The sequence below is a fragment of the Calliphora vicina genome, chromosome 2, assembly GCF_958450345.1.
Source record: "Calliphora vicina chromosome 2, idCalVici1.1, whole genome shotgun sequence".
Classification (NCBI taxonomy): domain Eukaryota; kingdom Metazoa; phylum Arthropoda; class Insecta; order Diptera; family Calliphoridae; genus Calliphora; species Calliphora vicina.
In genome coordinates, this window is record NC_088781.1 from 86,096,209 (window position 1) to 86,115,343 (window position 19,135).

General features: G+C 32.7%; 1 protein-coding gene across 1 annotated transcript in view; it reads right to left on the reverse strand.

Moving 5' to 3' along the window:
* Nucleotides 1–19,135, reverse strand: part of neb (nebbish) — a 252,883-nt gene that overhangs the window by 54,003 nt on the left and 179,745 nt on the right. Inside the window, exons 3-4 of the mRNA XM_065500159.1 lie at nt 4,672–4,858; nt 4,260–4,613 (exon numbers count right to left, since the gene is read on the reverse strand). Of these exons, the coding sequence (XP_065356231.1) occupies nt 4,260–4,613; nt 4,672–4,858 (541 nt within the window). The remainder of the gene's footprint in view (nt 1–4,259; nt 4,614–4,671; nt 4,859–19,135) is intronic.

A 19,135-nucleotide genomic window follows, 5' to 3' on the forward strand; every position in this document is an offset into this window, starting at 1 on the left:
CTCCATGGTACATAAGAAACGAGAACATACACAGAGACTTAGATGTACCATTGGTCAAGGATGAATTCAGAAAAACTCGTGAAGCTTATTTATCAAAATTACATCATCATCCGAACCCGCTCGCAAGGCTACTTACAGTAACTCAAGACAGCTCAAGGCTGCGTAGAGCTGATTTACCACTCATCTAATTTTCCAAATATGATTCTCCATTGAGAGAATAATAATTGATTAGTTTTAAGATTTAATTAGATATTGTAAGGCCTAGAAATTAAAAGCAGGAATAATATTATAATAAACGTATAAATAAAAAAAAAAAAACATTTACTTTAAGACGAGAAAGTTGCCCTTCCATACAGATAAATAATATCAAAATCCCAGAACAGAGCCATGTGAGATATCTCGGTATCCATCTTGATCGCCGTTTAACATGGTCCCACCATATTGAAGCCAAGGTTACGCAAATAAAATTAAAGTCAATCCAACTGTACTGGTTAATTGGCCCACGGTCTGCTCTAGACTTGGAATACAAAGTGCTTTTGTACAAAACAATTATAAAACCGATATGGCTATACGGCATTCAGCTATGGGGAACAACCTCCTCATCTAACGTTGAAAAATTGCAAAGAAAGCAGGCAGCACTGTTAAGACAATTACAGGTGCCCCATGGCACATTCGCAATAGTAATATCCATAGGGATCTCAATGTCCCCATAATACGCGAGGAGATCAAACTCTCCAGTCTAAAATACATTTCAAAACTAATGGATCATCCAAACCCCTTTGCCAGGGAGTTGCTGTCATTTGAGGGTCATAGACGACTCAGGCGATTGGAAACACTGGATCTGGCCAGATAATCATTTAACGAGCACTCATGTTGGACATTGCAGCGGCAATAACAACTTTAGTTTTAGTTTAGGTTAAGATTTGAATACTTATTTGTAAATTTCTAAAAAGAAAGATTCAATAAAGAAAAAAGATACTGAAAAAAAAAATTAAAAAAACATAAAATATCATTCCAACAACACAAAAAAGAACCCACAAGATGCTATTCGGAACTCAAGTACTAAGGGGTAAAAACAAGTAAACTTCAGTACACATATTTTGGTACTTTTATGAAAAACATTTCTGCCATTCTATTTTAACCACCATTATTTTAATTTTAAACTGTTTTGCCTCCACTGAGACCCGAACACAGGTTGTTTGGCTACAGTTCAGTAGTCTAAAACCTTTGCCCCATATTCATAAACACTTTTAAAATTTATCAAAGGTTTGTAAAACCAAATTTCAATACAAAATTTTAATATATACCTTTGAATAATTGTTTATGAATAAGGCTTTACACTAGACCAGAATGTTTATTTTCATGTTTAAAATACTAATTTTATTTTCAAACATAATGTTTTACATAATTCCCCATTAGTTAAATTCAAATAGTTTTGAAAATAGCAATCTAACTATAGTTATTAAAAAAATGTACAACCGTTATGGAGGAAGAAATATAGAAAGGGCAAAATTAATAAATATAAGGCTTTCAGCACTTTTTCGGAATTCTAAAGCTGAAGGTCTGAAGATTATGTCATATTTCGTATTTTTTAAAGATCAAAAATCGTTTCAGATTCTATATCCCCACAGATTAAGTCATATTCGCTTTCAATGCTATTGATATTAAAGTCGAATTATTTAATTAACTAAGAAAACGTCAGTTTTTGATAACAAAGTCGGACTAAATTATGTTATTCACCTGATAGTATTTTTGATTTTCATAAACATAGAATACTTAAAAGTTAGAACTTGAGATTCTCTGAGACTTAAAAACAAGGGACATAATATGTGAAATTATCAGAATTCCAACCCAAATCCCAAAAAGTCAAAATATTCTTGATTCTTATGCATATGAAAACAAGTAAGAAAGTATTGTCGGTCAAGCCCGACCATATAATACCCTACACTAAGTAAAAGAGCAAAAAAATTTTTCTTTTAAAATTTCAATAATTTATATTTTTGAGTGATTTTCGGAAGTGGGCCTTATATGGGGGCTATGACCAATTATGGACCAATTTGTGAGTATACCAACATTTTTAAGCGATTTATGCACGTTAAAGTGATTTTCGGAAGCGGGTCTATATGGGAGCTATGATTAATTATGGACCGATCGTAACAAAATTTGGTGACATGAATTTTGTATATATAAAACTTATTTGGAGCGCAACTTGTGGAGATACATTTATAAATTAAACATTTATGATCGATAAATTCCAATTTCGGGAGGACATTTGTATGGGGGCCAGGTGAAATAATGGACCAACAGCGTCCGTCCTTGGGCCGAAAAAATAATATGTACTAAATTTGATCGAAATATATTCAAAATTGCGACCTGTACTCTGCGCACAAGGTTTACATTAACAGCCAGCCAGCCAACGGACATCGTTTAATCGACTCAGAAAGTGATTCTAAGTCGATCGGTATACTTTAAAGTGGGTGTTAGACTAATATTTACAAACATCTGCACAAACGCATAATACCCTCCCCACTATGGTGGTGTAGGGTATAAATATTTGTCCGTCTGACTGTATGTACGAAGCATGAAAATGATGGTAATTAAAATCAGCGAAATCCATTTACAAATCATGGAGTTATAAGGAATTTTTGGACCATTTTAAGCAATAGGTCGCATATATTTTCGAAATCTGGGCAAATAAAAGAAAACCAGTCTTTGGTTCGTTTTTATTTAGATACTTTTTGAGTTTTTTAAACAATGAAACAAAAAAAAACGTTAATTTCCCATATGTATCACAAGTGAAGAGGTAACGATATTTTTTTAATTTTGCTAATTTTGTTGTGTATACGTTTCTTTATTGTCTGAGCAATATGAATGCCCACCTACTACTTCTCACCTAGAAACATATAATTTGATAACCATGATCCTGAGTAATGTAAGAACTTACAAGGTGACTCTTAATGGTACTTTGATCCTAGATTATTCTAGAAACCTGAAAGTTATAATAGTGGTATGAAATGTTTAGCTTGCTTAATGATTAATGATCCTGTGTTGTGAAAGTTATATCATAGGTTTCAGGATGTGGCAATAAAAAGCTTAATAAAAGGTTTAATAGGACATTTAAATAAATTAATGAACATATACAAATAATATTAGACACAGATATCTACTTGAGTAGACACAGGACTTAATAATATTTCTTCGCATTTAACATTTTTAATTTATTTCATGAGTATATTGAGATTTCATCTGACTTTCAGATGTGTCTGCATTACTTATAATAGCAAAAGAAATGTGAACTTTTTTTTTCAACAAAATTTTGTTTGATTTGGTGATATTAGATTTTCTTCTAATGGAAAACAAAATTTTCTATATACATTTATACATAACATTTTCTGTAGGAAATACGTTTAATACACAATTTTCTAATGAAAATATGGTTATACACAAAATCTTCAATGGAAAATGCATTTCTTCAAATCACACTGCAAAATTAAATATACTGAAATTATACACCATCTTTGAACAATCAATGGGTTCAGATTTTTTGCAATGAGTGAGTTCAGCGTTTGCATTAGTCCACAAATTTTAAAGTACTTGGTATTTTTAATTTTAAAACAAATATACACGTGGATGTTTTGTTAATGGGTGAGGCATATAAAAATTAAAAAATTACCATAATTATGATTCATTCCTGATGACATTATTTTCTTATCTTTCTGATCTTAATATTTCAAGTTTATTTGGATTATACATACGTATCTTTAACTATATTATAGTTTCATTTAAGTCTGATTTTAATAAATCTATCATAAGCTATATACTTCAGGGGTTAGTTAGGAATATAGCAAAAGGTAATTTTTCTTTACACTTATGGTACTGCTTTTTTGTGAATTAGTAATTTAATCTTCAAATATGTGCATTAACCCGAATCGGCCCAGTGTGTCCATATGAATACATAAATAAAAATAACAGTACATATGGTCACACCATTTTTTCCCTTACTTTGCATATCAGACTTTAAAAAAGGTTTTACTTACAAAAAATTTAACTTAATTATTCTATTTATGTCACACAAATCATAAAATTTCTGGGACTTGGTTATAGTTTTTTTTAAAATAAAACTTTTTCTGGTATTTTTTTCCTTGTGTTTCTTGTAACCAAGTGTAAAAAATCAGAGTTTCCATTTTTTAAATGAATACCCTTAATATTTTTTAAATAATGTATAAAAATCAAAAATAAAACAATCTAAAAAGCCATACCATCAGCTGAACTTTATGTAAACTTCCTTGACTTGGTTGTTGCATAATATTATTAATTTCGTCGAACAGTTTTGATTGATTCATTTGCGTAGGTTTAATTAAGAGCATAGAATTTAGATCCTTCTTTCTTTCGTCAATTATTTTTTTCTCCGATTCAAGAATTTCTTTGTTGCAATTTAACATTAGTTGTTCTAATTCTATTTTATCCATGCGTTCCTTGACATTTCGTTCATGCTCCATACGGTTGGTTTCAATGTGAGAGAGTGCCATTCGTTTCTCTTCCTCTAATTCAAGTCGTAATTTTTCTTCTTGAGTTTCTAGTACCTCCTGATATGCTTGATAAAAGTCAGCCAACTATAAAATATTTATCCATTACATAAAATTTTTCAGCAAAGTATATAATTCAACTTACCTTCTTTTTCTTTTCTTTCTGCGAGCAAAAGGGATTAGAAACTCGAAAGAAATGAGACCCTCCAATTACTAAACGATCACCATGAAAAATTTGTCTCTTATATTTGACTAATTCTCCATTTAAATATGTTTCAAAATCTGCATTTTCTGGGGTAACATAAAGTTCGCCATTTATATTTTCTATAACACTGAAATGAAAAGGTAATATATGTTAACGGACAAAGAATTTTTTAGAAAACAATGAACATGCGGATGGCAACTATAATATCACTTTTTTAATTATGTACATTAGGGCTATAACTTTATAATTTTTTTTTGCAAATATCAAAATAGCCCTAGCATATTCGAATAGGCCATTGAAAATTATAAAGAAACATAGCATAAATTTTTCGCAGTTGTTGAAAAAGTTTACGCACAAATCTTAACGAAGTTGATGATGTTAAATTTTTTTATTTAATAATAAAAACACTATATTGGGTATCAGCCCAATTATGAATAAAAAATTCCACGGGAGTTTGTTCCCTGGGATTTTTTTTCCATTGAATTTGGATAGGAAAAATGAGAAAAGGGAAAAAACTCCCGCGGAGATTTTCTTCATAATTGGGCTGAATATCATTTATAAAAAATAAAAAAAAAAAATTATAAATAAATTTGCTGTAGAAATTTTGACATACAAATTAGAGGTCTAATTCATAATAACATAAAACTGTTTTATAAGTCGTTAATAAGAAAAAATTCAAAAAACAGTATTAATCGTTTTTGAATACTGTTTTTTGAATTTTTTAGAAGACTGTGTTAGAAGTCTGTTATTAAACATTCATAAACAGGGCAACCAAAAATATGCTCTAAAAAAAGTGTTTTATGCGCATAAAATATGCACTTAAAAACGAAAAATATGCTCTTAAAATATAAAAAATATGCACTTAAAAATAGTTTGATTTCAAAGTTTTATTAAAAAAAATATACAATAAGTAAATAAAATATTGAGCTCATAAATTAAAATTGGTTATTATAGGATTAAATTTAGATTTTAGTGAATTTGGCACCACATGAAAACAGTTAGATTCAACAACAAAATTACTATGTGTTTACTTAAGTTTTAAAATTTTTAAACTAAATCTTTGTTTTAGATTTCCGAGTTTCTTAGACAATCATAATCAATTGATTTGTCTCATCTTTTAAACTGCCTAATACTTCAAACATTTTTTTAGTAATTAGCGGCATAACATTTTACATTCATAATCCATGTGTCCCAATGTTTATAAGATGCCTACTGAGGATGCAAGACTGCGGCAATTAAAAAAATTAAAAAAAAACTTTTTGTTCAAGTTTTATCATTGGGACTCAAAATACCGTGACATTTCCTATGTGTCTTCCTTTCTCATCCATTGTATCGTCTATCTATATCCACGTATATTCTTTTTTAATGATTTCTTAATAAATTTTTTTACAAGTTGGGTAAATATATCAACGGGTTTTGAACGCGAGATTTTCGATAGATCTTAATATTCTGAACGTCTCTTGAATACTTGTTTAATTTTACGTTAGTGGTAAACTATTAATGCCCAAACATAACGGTCTCAAGCTGCCTTAAGTTCCTTCTTTTAAATGTATCCAAAAATTTTTTCAGAAGTTGCCCATTATAACATACAATTTTCGAATTTTCTTTTAATTTTTTATGTATTTTTACTATTTGTTAAATTTTAATATTTGTGTGTGTATATTTTTAATTTAATTAAAATATATGGAAACTAAGCTGCCTTAAGTTAACGAAAACTCTATGAAGATAAGTCGATTATAGGTACTCTATTTTTTATTTAAGTATTTAACAAAATAGTAAAATATAGAAATGAAAAATTACAATACAAACAATAAAATTATATCAGGAAAATAGAATAATGAAAAATAAAAGAAAATATGCAACAAAAATATGCAGTTATGAGTTAAAAATGCAAAAATATGCTATAAAATGCAAAATATGCTAAAATATGCAGTAAAGGGCAAAATATGCAAAAATATGCACTAACAAATCGATGCCAAAATTCTTAAAATTGTCTGAAACGGATAAATAACTAACTCATATGTTTATAAAACGCACAGCAAAAAATATGATATTGCATATTTTTGGTTGCCCTGTTCATAAATTTGAAATATTTATTGTAGGTTCAACACTACTTTAAACCTACTTTAAGGTATTCTTTTTACATTTTATCTTGAAAAAAAAGGAATTTTAAAGATAATTGTTTATAAATTTGCAATAATAGACGATACTATTGCAATTGCTAAACATAATTTTAACTCCACCGGGGAATAAATTCCACTTTAATAATACATGATGTTGTTGCATATTCCTCCGGCAGTGAGCTACATGAGGTTCGCAAGTGAGTTTAATTGTGATTTTTTCATTTTCTTTTATCCTGTAAAAGTTTGTTTTTATCTTCAAAAATGTATTATTACTAAAAAGAAACAATGAAAAAAAGAGAACTAACGAATATTTTATCCTAATGACAAGCAACACTAACAACGAATTGTCATTCCCACGACAGCCGGTTCTACGTACCGGAATGACCCGAAGATCTTCGGCCAAGGGCTGTCAACCCAGCAACAACAAAAACTATACAATTTTTAATTTCGGAGCTGCACCTTTCGGCATTGCTGCTTCGCATCCTACTGGTCCGTGCCGGAGTTGAAGAAAATCCAGGATCATGGTTCTGCACAGTTTGCCAGAACCGACTGCACCACATGTCAACACAATTAAGGTGCAACTCTTGTTTGGTCTGGTGGCACCTTAGGAAAGGGAGTGGTCGGAGAATCACGTTGCCCCATGCTGCCAGCGACGTAGTTCATCGGCGTCTTCGGCATTATCCACAACTCCACCCTCCCCACCGCAATCACAACATCAGCAGCAAGTACAATAACAGCAGCAGCAACAACCATCGCTGCTCACACCATTGATTGCAGTCCTTAGACCTGGGTTGATATCCATATTGCAGTTCAACTGCAATGGCCTCCAAGGAAAAATTTCTGAGATAACCCGATTTGGTCGCTGCGGTCCAGGAGACTAAACTTTCGAGTAATTCCAGTCTGCATAGTTGCAACGGATACAACGTTCCCCGAAAAGACCGCACCAGAGGCAACGGTGGAGGCATCGCATTCATTATACACAACACCGTGAAGTATAGAGCTTTTTCTCCCGATCTGAATTCTAGAGACCAATATCTTGAAGTTCAAGGTATTGCGGTCAGATCGAGAGATACGGAGTTGGAGCTTTATAATGTCTACATTCCGCCAGTAGCCAGTTGTCCAACAGGCTACCATCCCGACATTAGGACCTTATTAGATGGTGATACTCGTTTGGTCCTAGGGGATTTTAACGCTCACCATCAGCTCTGGCACTCAAGTCTTGGGGAAGACCAGAGAGGAGCTTCGCTGGTGGAACATATTGACGAATCCACCTTCTCCACACTAAATGACGATGCCCCCACACGGATTATGGGTAATTGCGCAAGTTCGCCAGGTATCACCATAGCGAGTCCTGGTCTGATTAACTGCACAACCTGGCGTGCAGTTATTTCTCTAAGATCAGACCATTTACCCATAATCGTTTGTCTGGATAGACCCAACAATTTCATCGTCTCTGAACGACGAACTTACATCAACCAAAAGAAAGCAGACTGGCACGGCTTCAGAGAATTTACCGACCGCATCTTCAATGGTCTACCGATTCCCTCCAACGTACACAAAGCAGAGAGGAAGTTTCGCGAAGAAAGGATGATAGGGTCGCGATTAAGTTTGCAGATACCACAATATCCGATCCGGGGAGTCGAGTACCCGACAATGGTTTTTAAACTGTCAGTGAGGAGCTTAACTATACCCGATGTCTGGAAAATGGGTGATCCCATTGCTACAATCTGGGAAAATCGCGAGTGCGGGACAATCGTATAGGCCGATTTCCCTCCTGTCACCTGTAGCGAAGACACTCGAAGCTCTTCTCCTACCCCAGCTGATCCGTCAACTACCTGCAGCTCGTCATCAGCATGGATTCCGTAAGATGCATCTGGGATCACCCATTTTAAGATCCTCACTGACAGGTTAAAAACCATTGTCGGTACCACCACAGCATTATCCGCCATAGCCAATCAGATCTCACAGGGCTTAAACCAGCAGAGGCCTTGTGAACGGACTATCCTAGTGGCACTTGACCTGTCGAAAGCTTTCGACACTGTCAGTCACGCCACACTCTTCCAGGACATCCTGCAGTAAACAATGCCCAACAACACGAAGAGATGGATAGTGAACTATCATAGTGGCAGGCATTCGTTCGTGGAGTTTAGAGACAAATGCTCAAAACCCCGTAGAGTTAAACAAGGAGTCCCTCATGGCGGGGTCCTGTCGCCGCTCCTGTTTGACTTCTACCTCTCTAAACTCCCAGTGCCCCCACAGGGTGTGGAGGTTATCACCTGAACTTAGGCATCACCTGAACACGGCGTACAAATTCCGACAGTGAACCACCCGAAAATCTTGGGTGTCACTTTTGATAGCCTTTTTACCTTAGCACACGCCACTGCAATCACGCATAAACTGGGAAATAAGAACAAGGTCCTCAAAGCACTAGCCGGCAGTACTTGGGGTATGGACATAGAAACCTTGCTAGCAACCTGCAAGAAGATTGATCGGTCAGTGGTCAACTATGCTGCTCCAGTGTGGTCGCCTTCGTTGAGCGTGGAGAAATATTCAAAGCTGTCAAAACGCAGCCTTAAGGACCGTGACAGGCTGCCTTCAATTTACCTCCGAACATCACCTTCACGAGGAAACCAAGGTTCTACCGGTCAAGGAATACAACGTCATGTTGACGCAACAGTTCCTTCAGGGATGTCATCGGAGGAGTCATCCAAACTTCAACATCACACAGTCTCCCCCGAGGCATGTCAGACAGGACCTACAGAAATACGAGGAGAACATACTAAGGTATGTGCAGGATCCATTTGATCGCCGCTCGTATTTGACAGCTTTGAACGACATTCACAGAGACGCCATCAATTCCGCTGTAGCAGGATACCGTATGAATGTCGTACTTGGAGGTCACCGACCACCGATAGCGGACGCCGAGAAGATTCTGGCGCGTGGAACAAGAGTCGTTCTGGCACAACTTAGATCAGGATAAAGCAACAGACTTAATGCCTTTTGGTCCCGCATAGACCGTGCCGTCCTTAACTTATGCCCAGCATGTGGTCAGGGTCCTCATGACACCCACCACATATTTAACTGTTCAGCCAACCCTACTTCACTCAGTCCTATGGATTTATGGACTCATCCTGTTGAAGTAGCACAATTTCTTGGACTTGAACAACATGCAGAACCACCAGAACACCAGAAAGTTTTTTCCCAAGGAAAGAACAATCGGTCACAGTCGAACTGTTACAACAATAACAACTAAAAAGGGAAAATAACTGAAAAGCATTGCCAGCTTAGACAAAAAACAGTACATTAGTTATTGTGCCTTTATCAAACGTTTATGATAGTCCGGTTGCAGTAGTGAATGAGTATAATTTGAAGCATCATTAAGTAAAGACATCAACTGCATTGCCAGTGTATACTTGTACATTATAAAGTGTGTGTATTTCTGCGAATTTATAAACGTGTATAAAAACACTGAATAACTATTTAATTCTGTTTGTGTTATACATTTGAATAAATAAAGAGTTGTTACAAATTTTAAACTAGTAAACTGCTTTTATTTGCAATCATCTATTAAAAGGTAGAAACGGTGGTGTCAGAAGTGGGATTGCAAAATAAAAGGCAGTCATGAAGTTTGAAGAACTAAAAGTGGAACAATTCAAGAGAGAATTGAATAAGTTGGAGTTGCCTACAGGCTGATAGATGAATTCAAGAGACGTGATATTGACATCGGAACTTTCCAATTCGAGTATAAAGAAGAAGTCAAGAAAATGCGGAGGTTATAAACAGCAGGGATGATAATCTTGAAACGCAAGTCAGCAACTTTGATAAAAAGCTATCCGACCTAGAAAATGGCATAGAAATACAAAAAAAGGGCGGCATGAAATAACCCCCCACGAAATAATCCCCCAAAAATAAAATGAAATAACCCCCCAAAAATTAGTACAGAGAGCAACAACAACGATTTTTGGGGTGTTATTTCATTTTTTGGGGTATTATTTCATTTTTTTAATTGGGGGATTATTTCATATGAAATAATACCCCAAAAAATCAATATGAAATAAGTCCCCAATATAAATTTTGGGGGATAATTTAATTTTATTTATAAAGAACTTGTATTTACCATTCACAAAAAAAAAATTGTGATATCAGTTGAAGTGATAATTTCGCAGAGTTAAGATCGTGATAATTTAAATATTAGTTAAAAAATATTTTTTTCTAAATGTCTAATGGTGTTTTAAAATACTTTCATATTTAAATAAATAAAAATTAAAAAGATTCTAATTTTAAAAAAGGTCTACTTATTCATAGGAAATTTGTATATTTAGTCTGCTCTAACTTTTTTAATAAGAGCTATAAGGTGTAACTTAAAACAAGTTTAGTTGAAATATTGTTTTGTAAATTGTTTATTTGTTAATATTGTTGTGTAAAAAATAAAAAATCGCGCGATTTTTTATTTTTTACACAATTTTAACAAATCTCATTAAACCCAAATATATTTCGTATTGAAATAGATATAGTTTTTATCAGTGTTTAAAAAGCTACGATAACTAACAAATTTTTAACTGTTGCTGCAACCAGAGTTTAAAATTACTACTATATTAGTCAAAAAATTGCAAAAAAAATTCATAATTTTACATGAAAACTGCAACAAATATTTAACAAGATAATATTTCATTGTATACATACTAAAAATATAAATACTATTTACGAATTCCATATATGCACAAGCTTCATGGTAGAAATATTTGTCGCAGTTTTTCCAAAAATATTTTGCCTTGCACAATATTTTACGTTGCAGCTAGAAGACAAAATGAAAATTTTTCATTTTTAAAACATTTGCTGCCTAAATATATGTATATTTTTGGTTAGCAAAAACAAATCAAATTGCTTGTGTATAATATACAAAAAAATTACTACAAAAACTTCATACATGCAAACAAATTGCAGCGTGAAAACCATAAACTGCAAACGATATGCGCAGTGAAAAATTCAAACAATGAAAATATGGAAGATGCTAAAAGTAGACTGCCAAACCATACGAAGTTGAAAAATGTAAAATACGAAATTGTGCAAAGTTAAAAATGTTTAAAGCGAAAATGTTTATTTTTAAAATATTTCCGCCGCATATATGGTTTTGTTTTGCCGCATATAGTCAGTGAGTAGAAAAATGTGAAAAAAACTATGAAGTTGATTTGGGTGTACAAAATAAAAAATTGTATTGAAATGTGTGTTAATAAAGAATTTTTAGTGCAATAAAATAGAAGTTTTATTTTTTGAGGTATGTAATTGTATGTATTGTGAAAGATAGCAATGCAGTGAAAATTAAATTAAATAAGATTCTGGACAAGGATAGCTAGCGGAGGATATTATTATTATTGAATTTTTTGATTGATTGGCTTTTTTAATACGAATTCAAATGTATTTATGCTGGTGGTAATAGGAGTCCAGAAAAATTAGTAAGAAAAAAAATAATTTTGTATGTAAAGCGGTTAAAAAAGGATATATAAATGTGACAAAAACAAAATACCATAAATATGAATAAAATCTATCATAATAAAGTGTTGTACATTCAAATGTTTCCTTTCGTAAAATTTGTAACAGGAGAACAAACAAAAAAATAAGCAGCATAGAAAATAATTGTGGAAGAACAATTTTATGTGTAAGATATAATGCAAAAAAGGCACAGGTATAAGTACAACAGGAGCAAAACGAAATTAACTGCAACAACATCAACTTATACACACAAGTAGGTAATTATGATATAAAATTGCTGTTTGTGTGTACATACAACAACAATTTATGCAAAAATCATAAACAAATACATAAATAGGTTCAATCGTGATCGTGAGTGATTTTGTAGCAGGAGAAAAAAGGATAAAGAGGAATGATAGAAAATGTAAGCATCAACAAAAGAAATGAAAAGAGTTAAAAAGGGATAGAAAATGCAACAACCAGATTATGGAAGGACACATGAATGAAAGCAAGAATAATTTATCACTACAAATGAATACAAAGAGGTTATAAATAACAGGAGATAAGAAATTTAAGAAAGTTCCTGAAAATATAATTCAGCAATGAAGAACATTTTACTGTATACAAATATCAAGTGAGAGCGTAAATGATCGACTTTGTTTGTGTTTTTAAATGTTCATTCATATGTATCCATTCGTAGTATTTCTAACAGGAGAACAAAAAAACAAATAAGCAACAGAGAACAAATTATGCAAGGAAGGCTCAACAAATTTTTTACATAGGCACGAGTGCAGCAGGAGAAAAAGGAAATACAACAACAACTACTTAACTACTACCTCAAGTAATTTTGAAATACAACTGTGGTTTGTGTGTCCTCCAGCTGCATAAAGCAACAACAACACATTCAAAAAATAGGAACAAATACAAAGCAAAGGAACTTCTAGACATGTGGTGGAGTACCATTGCAATTAATTGCATTTTGTTGTTTCTTTACTGTTAATGTAGAAAATTAAAAAGTCAACAACAACTTGTGCAATCTGAAATGCAAATGAGTATGATTGGCTGAGCGTTTGTAACAGGAGTAAAATAAAAAAAAGTATAGAATGCTAAAAAAATATGTATTGTGAAGGATAGGAATGCAGTGAAAGTACATTCAAGAAGGTTATGAGCAAAGGATAGCGGATGATATTATTATTGCATTGTTTGTGTAGAACTGATTTTTGTTGAATACCGTTACAGATCATTTTTTATTACGCATTTTGGTTTATTTTTAGATCGAGGAATTTTTGTCATGTGCACTGAGTTGTTGGTTTTTGTAAAGGATTTTTGTGCTTATTTGTTTTTTATTATTTGTACACTTGTCATTGTGTAATTCCTTTATTTGTTCACTGGTCATTGTGAAATTCTTTTGCTTTGTATTTGTTCCTATTTTTTGAATGTATTGTTGTTGCTTTATGCAGCTAGAGGACACACAAACCACAGTTGTATTTCAAAATTACTTGAGGTAGTAGTTAAGTAGTTGTTGTTGTATTTTCTTTTTCTCCTACTGCACTCGTGCCTATGTAAAAAAATTGTTGAGCCTTCGTTTCATAATTTGTTCTCTGTTGCTTATTTGTTTTTTTGTTCTCCTGTTATAAATACTACGAATGGGTACATATGAATGAACATTTAAAAACACAAACAAAGTCGATCATTTACGCTCTCACTTGATATTTGTATGCAGTAAAATTTTCTTCATTGCAGAATTATATTTTCAGGAACTTTCTTAAATTTCTTATCTCCTGTTATTTATAACCTCTTTGTATTCATTTGTAGTGATAAATTGTTCTTGCTTTCATTCATGTGTCCTTCCATAATCTGGTTGTTGCATTTTCTATCCCTTTTTAACTCTTTTCATTTCTTTTGTTGATGCTTACATTTTCTATCATTCCTCTTTACCCTTTTTTCTCCTGCTACAAAATCACTCACGATCACGATTGAACCTATTTATGTATTTGTTTATGATTTTTGCATAAATTGTTGTTGTATGTACACACAAACAGCAATTTTATATCATAATTACCTACTTGTGTGTATAAGTTGATGTTGTTGCAGTTAATTTCGTTTTGCTCCTGTTGTACTTATACCTGTGCCTTTTTTGCATTATATCTTACACATAAAATTGTTCTTCCACAATTATTTTCTATGCTGCTTATTTTTTTGTTTGTTCTCCTGTTACAAATTTTACGAAAGGAAACATTTGAACACTTTATTATGATAGATTTTATTCGTAAAATGAATGATCCTGTTATTTATGGTATTTTGTTTTTGTCACATTTTGTTGTTGCATTATATATCCTTTTTTAACCGCTTTACATACAAAATTATTTTTTTTCTTACTAATTTTTCTGGACTCCTATTACCACCAGCATAAATACATTTGAATTCGTATTAAAAAAGCCAATCAATCAAAAAATTCAATAATAATATCCTCCGCTAGCTATCCTTGTCCAGAATCTTATTTAATTTAATTTTCACTGCATTGCTATCTTTCACAATACATACAATTACATACCTCAAAAAATAAAACTTCTATTTTATTGCACTAAAATTCTTTATTAACACACATTTCAATACAATTTTTTATTTTGTACACCCAAATCAACTTCATAGTTTTTTTCACATTTTTCTACTCAATGACTATATGCGGCAAAACAAAACCATATATGCGGCGGAAATATTTTAAAAATAAACATTTTCGCTTTAAACATTTTTAACTTTGCACAATTTCGTATTTTACATTTTTCAACTTCGTATGGTTTGGCAGTCTACTTTTAGCATCTTCCATATTTTCATTGTTTGAATTTTTCACTGCGCATATCGTTTGCAGTTTATGGTTTTCACGCTGCAATTTGTTTGCATGTATGATGTTTTTGTAGTAATTTTTTTGTATATTATACACAAGCAATTTCATTTGTTTTTGCTAACCAAAAATATACATATATTTAGGCAGCAAATGTTTTAAAAATGAAAAATTTTCATTTTGTCTTCTAGCTGCAACGTAAAATATTGTGTAAGGCAAAATATTTTTGGAAAAACTTGTGCATATATGGCATTGGTTTATAGTTTGTATATTTTCAGTATTTGTGCACATTAATATGAAAACGATTCATATTTATTGCGCAGTCGGTAGTCAAATGTAAAAAACGTTTAACTAATTTTAAACCCTGGCTACAACTACTGCTTCAAAAAAGTGTATGTAGCGGTAGCAGTAGCAGTAGCATTTGTCTTTTTTCGTTTTCTTGTTTTTTAAAACTACTGCTACCTTCAAAATATAAAACTCTTAACAGAGCAGTAGTAATAAGACATGAATTGTAAATGGAGTAGTAGCATAAAAATACAAATCATTGCTACTGCTCTATATCGAGTTTTAATTTTTAAGGTAGCAGTAAAGTAGCAGTTGATGCAGCAGTTAAGGTAGCAATAAAAGTAGTCAAAAAAGAAAATCTTCAATCATAACACCAAAATTGACAGAATTAAACACTGTGTGTTGTTTTTGTTTTGAGAGAGTTTGAAAGAATTATTCGTTTTTATTCGTCTCAGATGTTCGTCTTGCTAACAGAAAGATCGTGTTTTCTGTGTGTATAACAAAAAAGCCGAACTTTTGTTTACAACACGACCAACTTACACAAATATACATTCACAACAACAACACATAATATACTTTTTTGGCTGAAGATTTTTATTTTTGACTTATTTTATTGCTACCTCAACTGCTACTTAGCTGCTACTTAACTGCTACTCCTTCTACTACCTCAACTGCTACTTATATTACTACTAAATTTTAAAAGTAGCAGAATTAATAAAAAACTAATGACTGCTACATCAAAACTTTTTCTTTTTTAAGGTAGCAATAGAAAATAAATTACTCTGCTACTTTTAAATTTTTCTTTTATTAGTACTACTACAACTACTGCTACCAAAATGTGAAGGTAGCAGTAGTAGTAGTAATTATTGACTCCGAGTTTTTATTAATTTTTTAACTAGACTACTTGTGTTTTTTCGTTGCTACTGCTACTTGTAGTCTAGTTTTTTAAACACTGGTTTTTATTTCATCCAAAATTCTTAAAAGAAATTTCAACACAAAATAAGAAAGCTACAAGCACATTTGTTGGATTCAAACGATCTGCTATTAAGTTATATTGTCATAATGTCCTAATATATTATGATAGTTTAAACAAAATGGTTCTTGTACTTCAAACAAAAAGTGTTATTTTATGATAAAACAATAAAAATATGTAGTTCCAAAAGTCTTATTAGATTAAAACTTTTGTGTTTAAAAAACAAATGTGTTTAAACTATCGAACATTACGAAAATATGACCTTATAGCAGACCGTTTGAAACCACCAATTGTTTTTGATCACCTTCACTGTGTTTGGGGACTTATTTCATTTTAAAAATTATAATAAATAAATTAAAATAACCCAATAATGGGGTGTTATTTCATTTCTGTTTCGGGAATTATTTCATTTCGTTGGGGTCTTATTTCATTTTCAAAACTGAGGTTTTATTGCATATGAAATAAGATCCCAAATTTTGGGGGGTTATTTCATTTTATTTTTGGGGTGTTATTTCGTGGGGGGTTATTTCATGCCGCCAAAAAAAGCTGTCCGATTTAGAAAATGAGATAGCCAAAGGTGTTGATAATAAATTACTCGATCTGGAAATGAAAATTAATAATATGCAATGTCAAGATGGACCGGTGCGAATTATTCCAGAAATCTCTTGTAGAATAAAGGCCCCTACTTTTGATGGTAGCACACGATTTGGTATTTTCAAGTTCCATTTTGATAAGAGAAAAGGCTATAGATCTGATCTTGGTTTTGAAAGAAAAGGCAGCTATAGTACTCGAAAGCGTACCAATTAGCAATAGAAATAATTATGATGACATAATGGTTGCATTACAACGTAAGTACGATGGAGAACACATGAAAGAAATATACCGAATGGAATTGTGTAGTAGAATCCAGAAACCCAATGGACGCTACAAGACTTTGCGACAGAAATCGAACGCTTGATGCTGAAAATTAGAGAAATTTAGTCGACGAATTAAAAAAGGTTTTAGAGCCAAAGTTAAATGTTTATAGCGATAAAGCCGGTCATATTCAGCGAAAATGTCGAGCACCAAGTAAACCAGATCTGTTTCTCCACCAAGGAACGAAAAGCAGGCGAATCATCAATCATCACAACAGTCATCTTTATACTAAAACGAGCTAGTGACAAGAACTAGCTCCCACATCTGATGGCCACAAAATCAACGGTCAGAAGCACATTTTTACTATAGACACAGGAGCGTCGTAGTATATCATCAGGCCTGACTTGGTAAAGAACACAATTGAACCACTATGCGGGGTAAGTCTACGCACTGCTACTGGGTAGTCTGCCACTGTTTACGGTAAAGTAAATGTGAAGTTAACCATTGCCAACGTTAGCGTCATGCATTAAACACATTCAAGGCAACATGCTACATGACTACACGAACACAAATTCTGCTGGGTGCAGTTGAAGTCGTATGGCAGCTACTGAATTATTTTAAAGACGACAGCTATAATGTACACAGCTGATTTATAATTCAGTGGTGCCACTTTAATAAGAAAATAACCGTACAAAATTCCAAAGTAATTAAGATTGAAACAATTATTTTGAGTAAAAATATATATATGTTTATAATTAATTTATTTCAGTATGGTTATCAGAAACTTCTCTTAATTAAGTAAACAAAATATATTTTTTAAGCACTGTTTTGTAGTTGAAATTAGCCTAATTCGGCTACATCGGCATGAATAGTTCCTGAAAGAGTGATTAACCTGTCAAGCTATCAAAAAGTCGTAAAGCCAAATTCCGAAATAGGTCAATGCAGAGGCAGAGGCATTAATCAATTGCGAGGAAAACCCGGAACCTGCTATTAAGACCACCAAAGAACACGAGCAACTTGCGGAATATGTGGGGAAATGGGCGCTAATCCTTCGCGCCCCCAGATAGAAATAAAGCCCAGCAGACCTCCTTCTTCGCCTTCAAAAGTCAAAGCCAAGGTAGAACGGCAATTATAAAGCATCAAATAAATACTGGCGAAGCGAGGCCAATAAAGCAAGCGCCCGCAAAACGAAGCGAGGTGAAGGAGCTGGTGAACGAAACGGAGCGGAATGGAGTAATCGAACCATCTTCAAGTCCTTGGATTTCGCCTAGGCCTTTGTACGTACTACCGACGATTTGTACCGAATTTTGGCAATGTAGCCGCAAGCTTACATGAGCTAACCCAGAAGTCGCGACCATTCCTTTGGAGAGAATCTCAAGAAGAGATATTCCTGCAGTTAAAGGAATTGTTGTGTACAGCACCAGTTTTAGCATATCCTAGCCCGGGAGCAAAGTTTGTTCTAGATAGTGATGTGAATGGATATGGTATAGGAGGTGTACATTCATCAATGTCATCATCAGGGAAACCGGAAATATGCTCCAAAAAAAAGCGTTTTAAGCGCTTTAAATATGCAGTAAAAACTTTAAAATATGCTCTTAAAATTTAAAAAATATGCTCTTAAAAAACAAACTTTTACATAACTTTTTACCAAAAAATTTCTAAAAATGTAAAATAACATAAAATAAACAAAAATAACAAGAATTCAAACAAGTATAACAAAAAATAAATACAACATAAAAACAATAGGAACTTAAGTTATGAAAAAGCTTTGAGACGTATTTTTTGATGATATCTTTATCTTTATATATATAATTCTTCTGTACGTGTGTTAGTAACTGAACTCGTTCTTAACGGCTG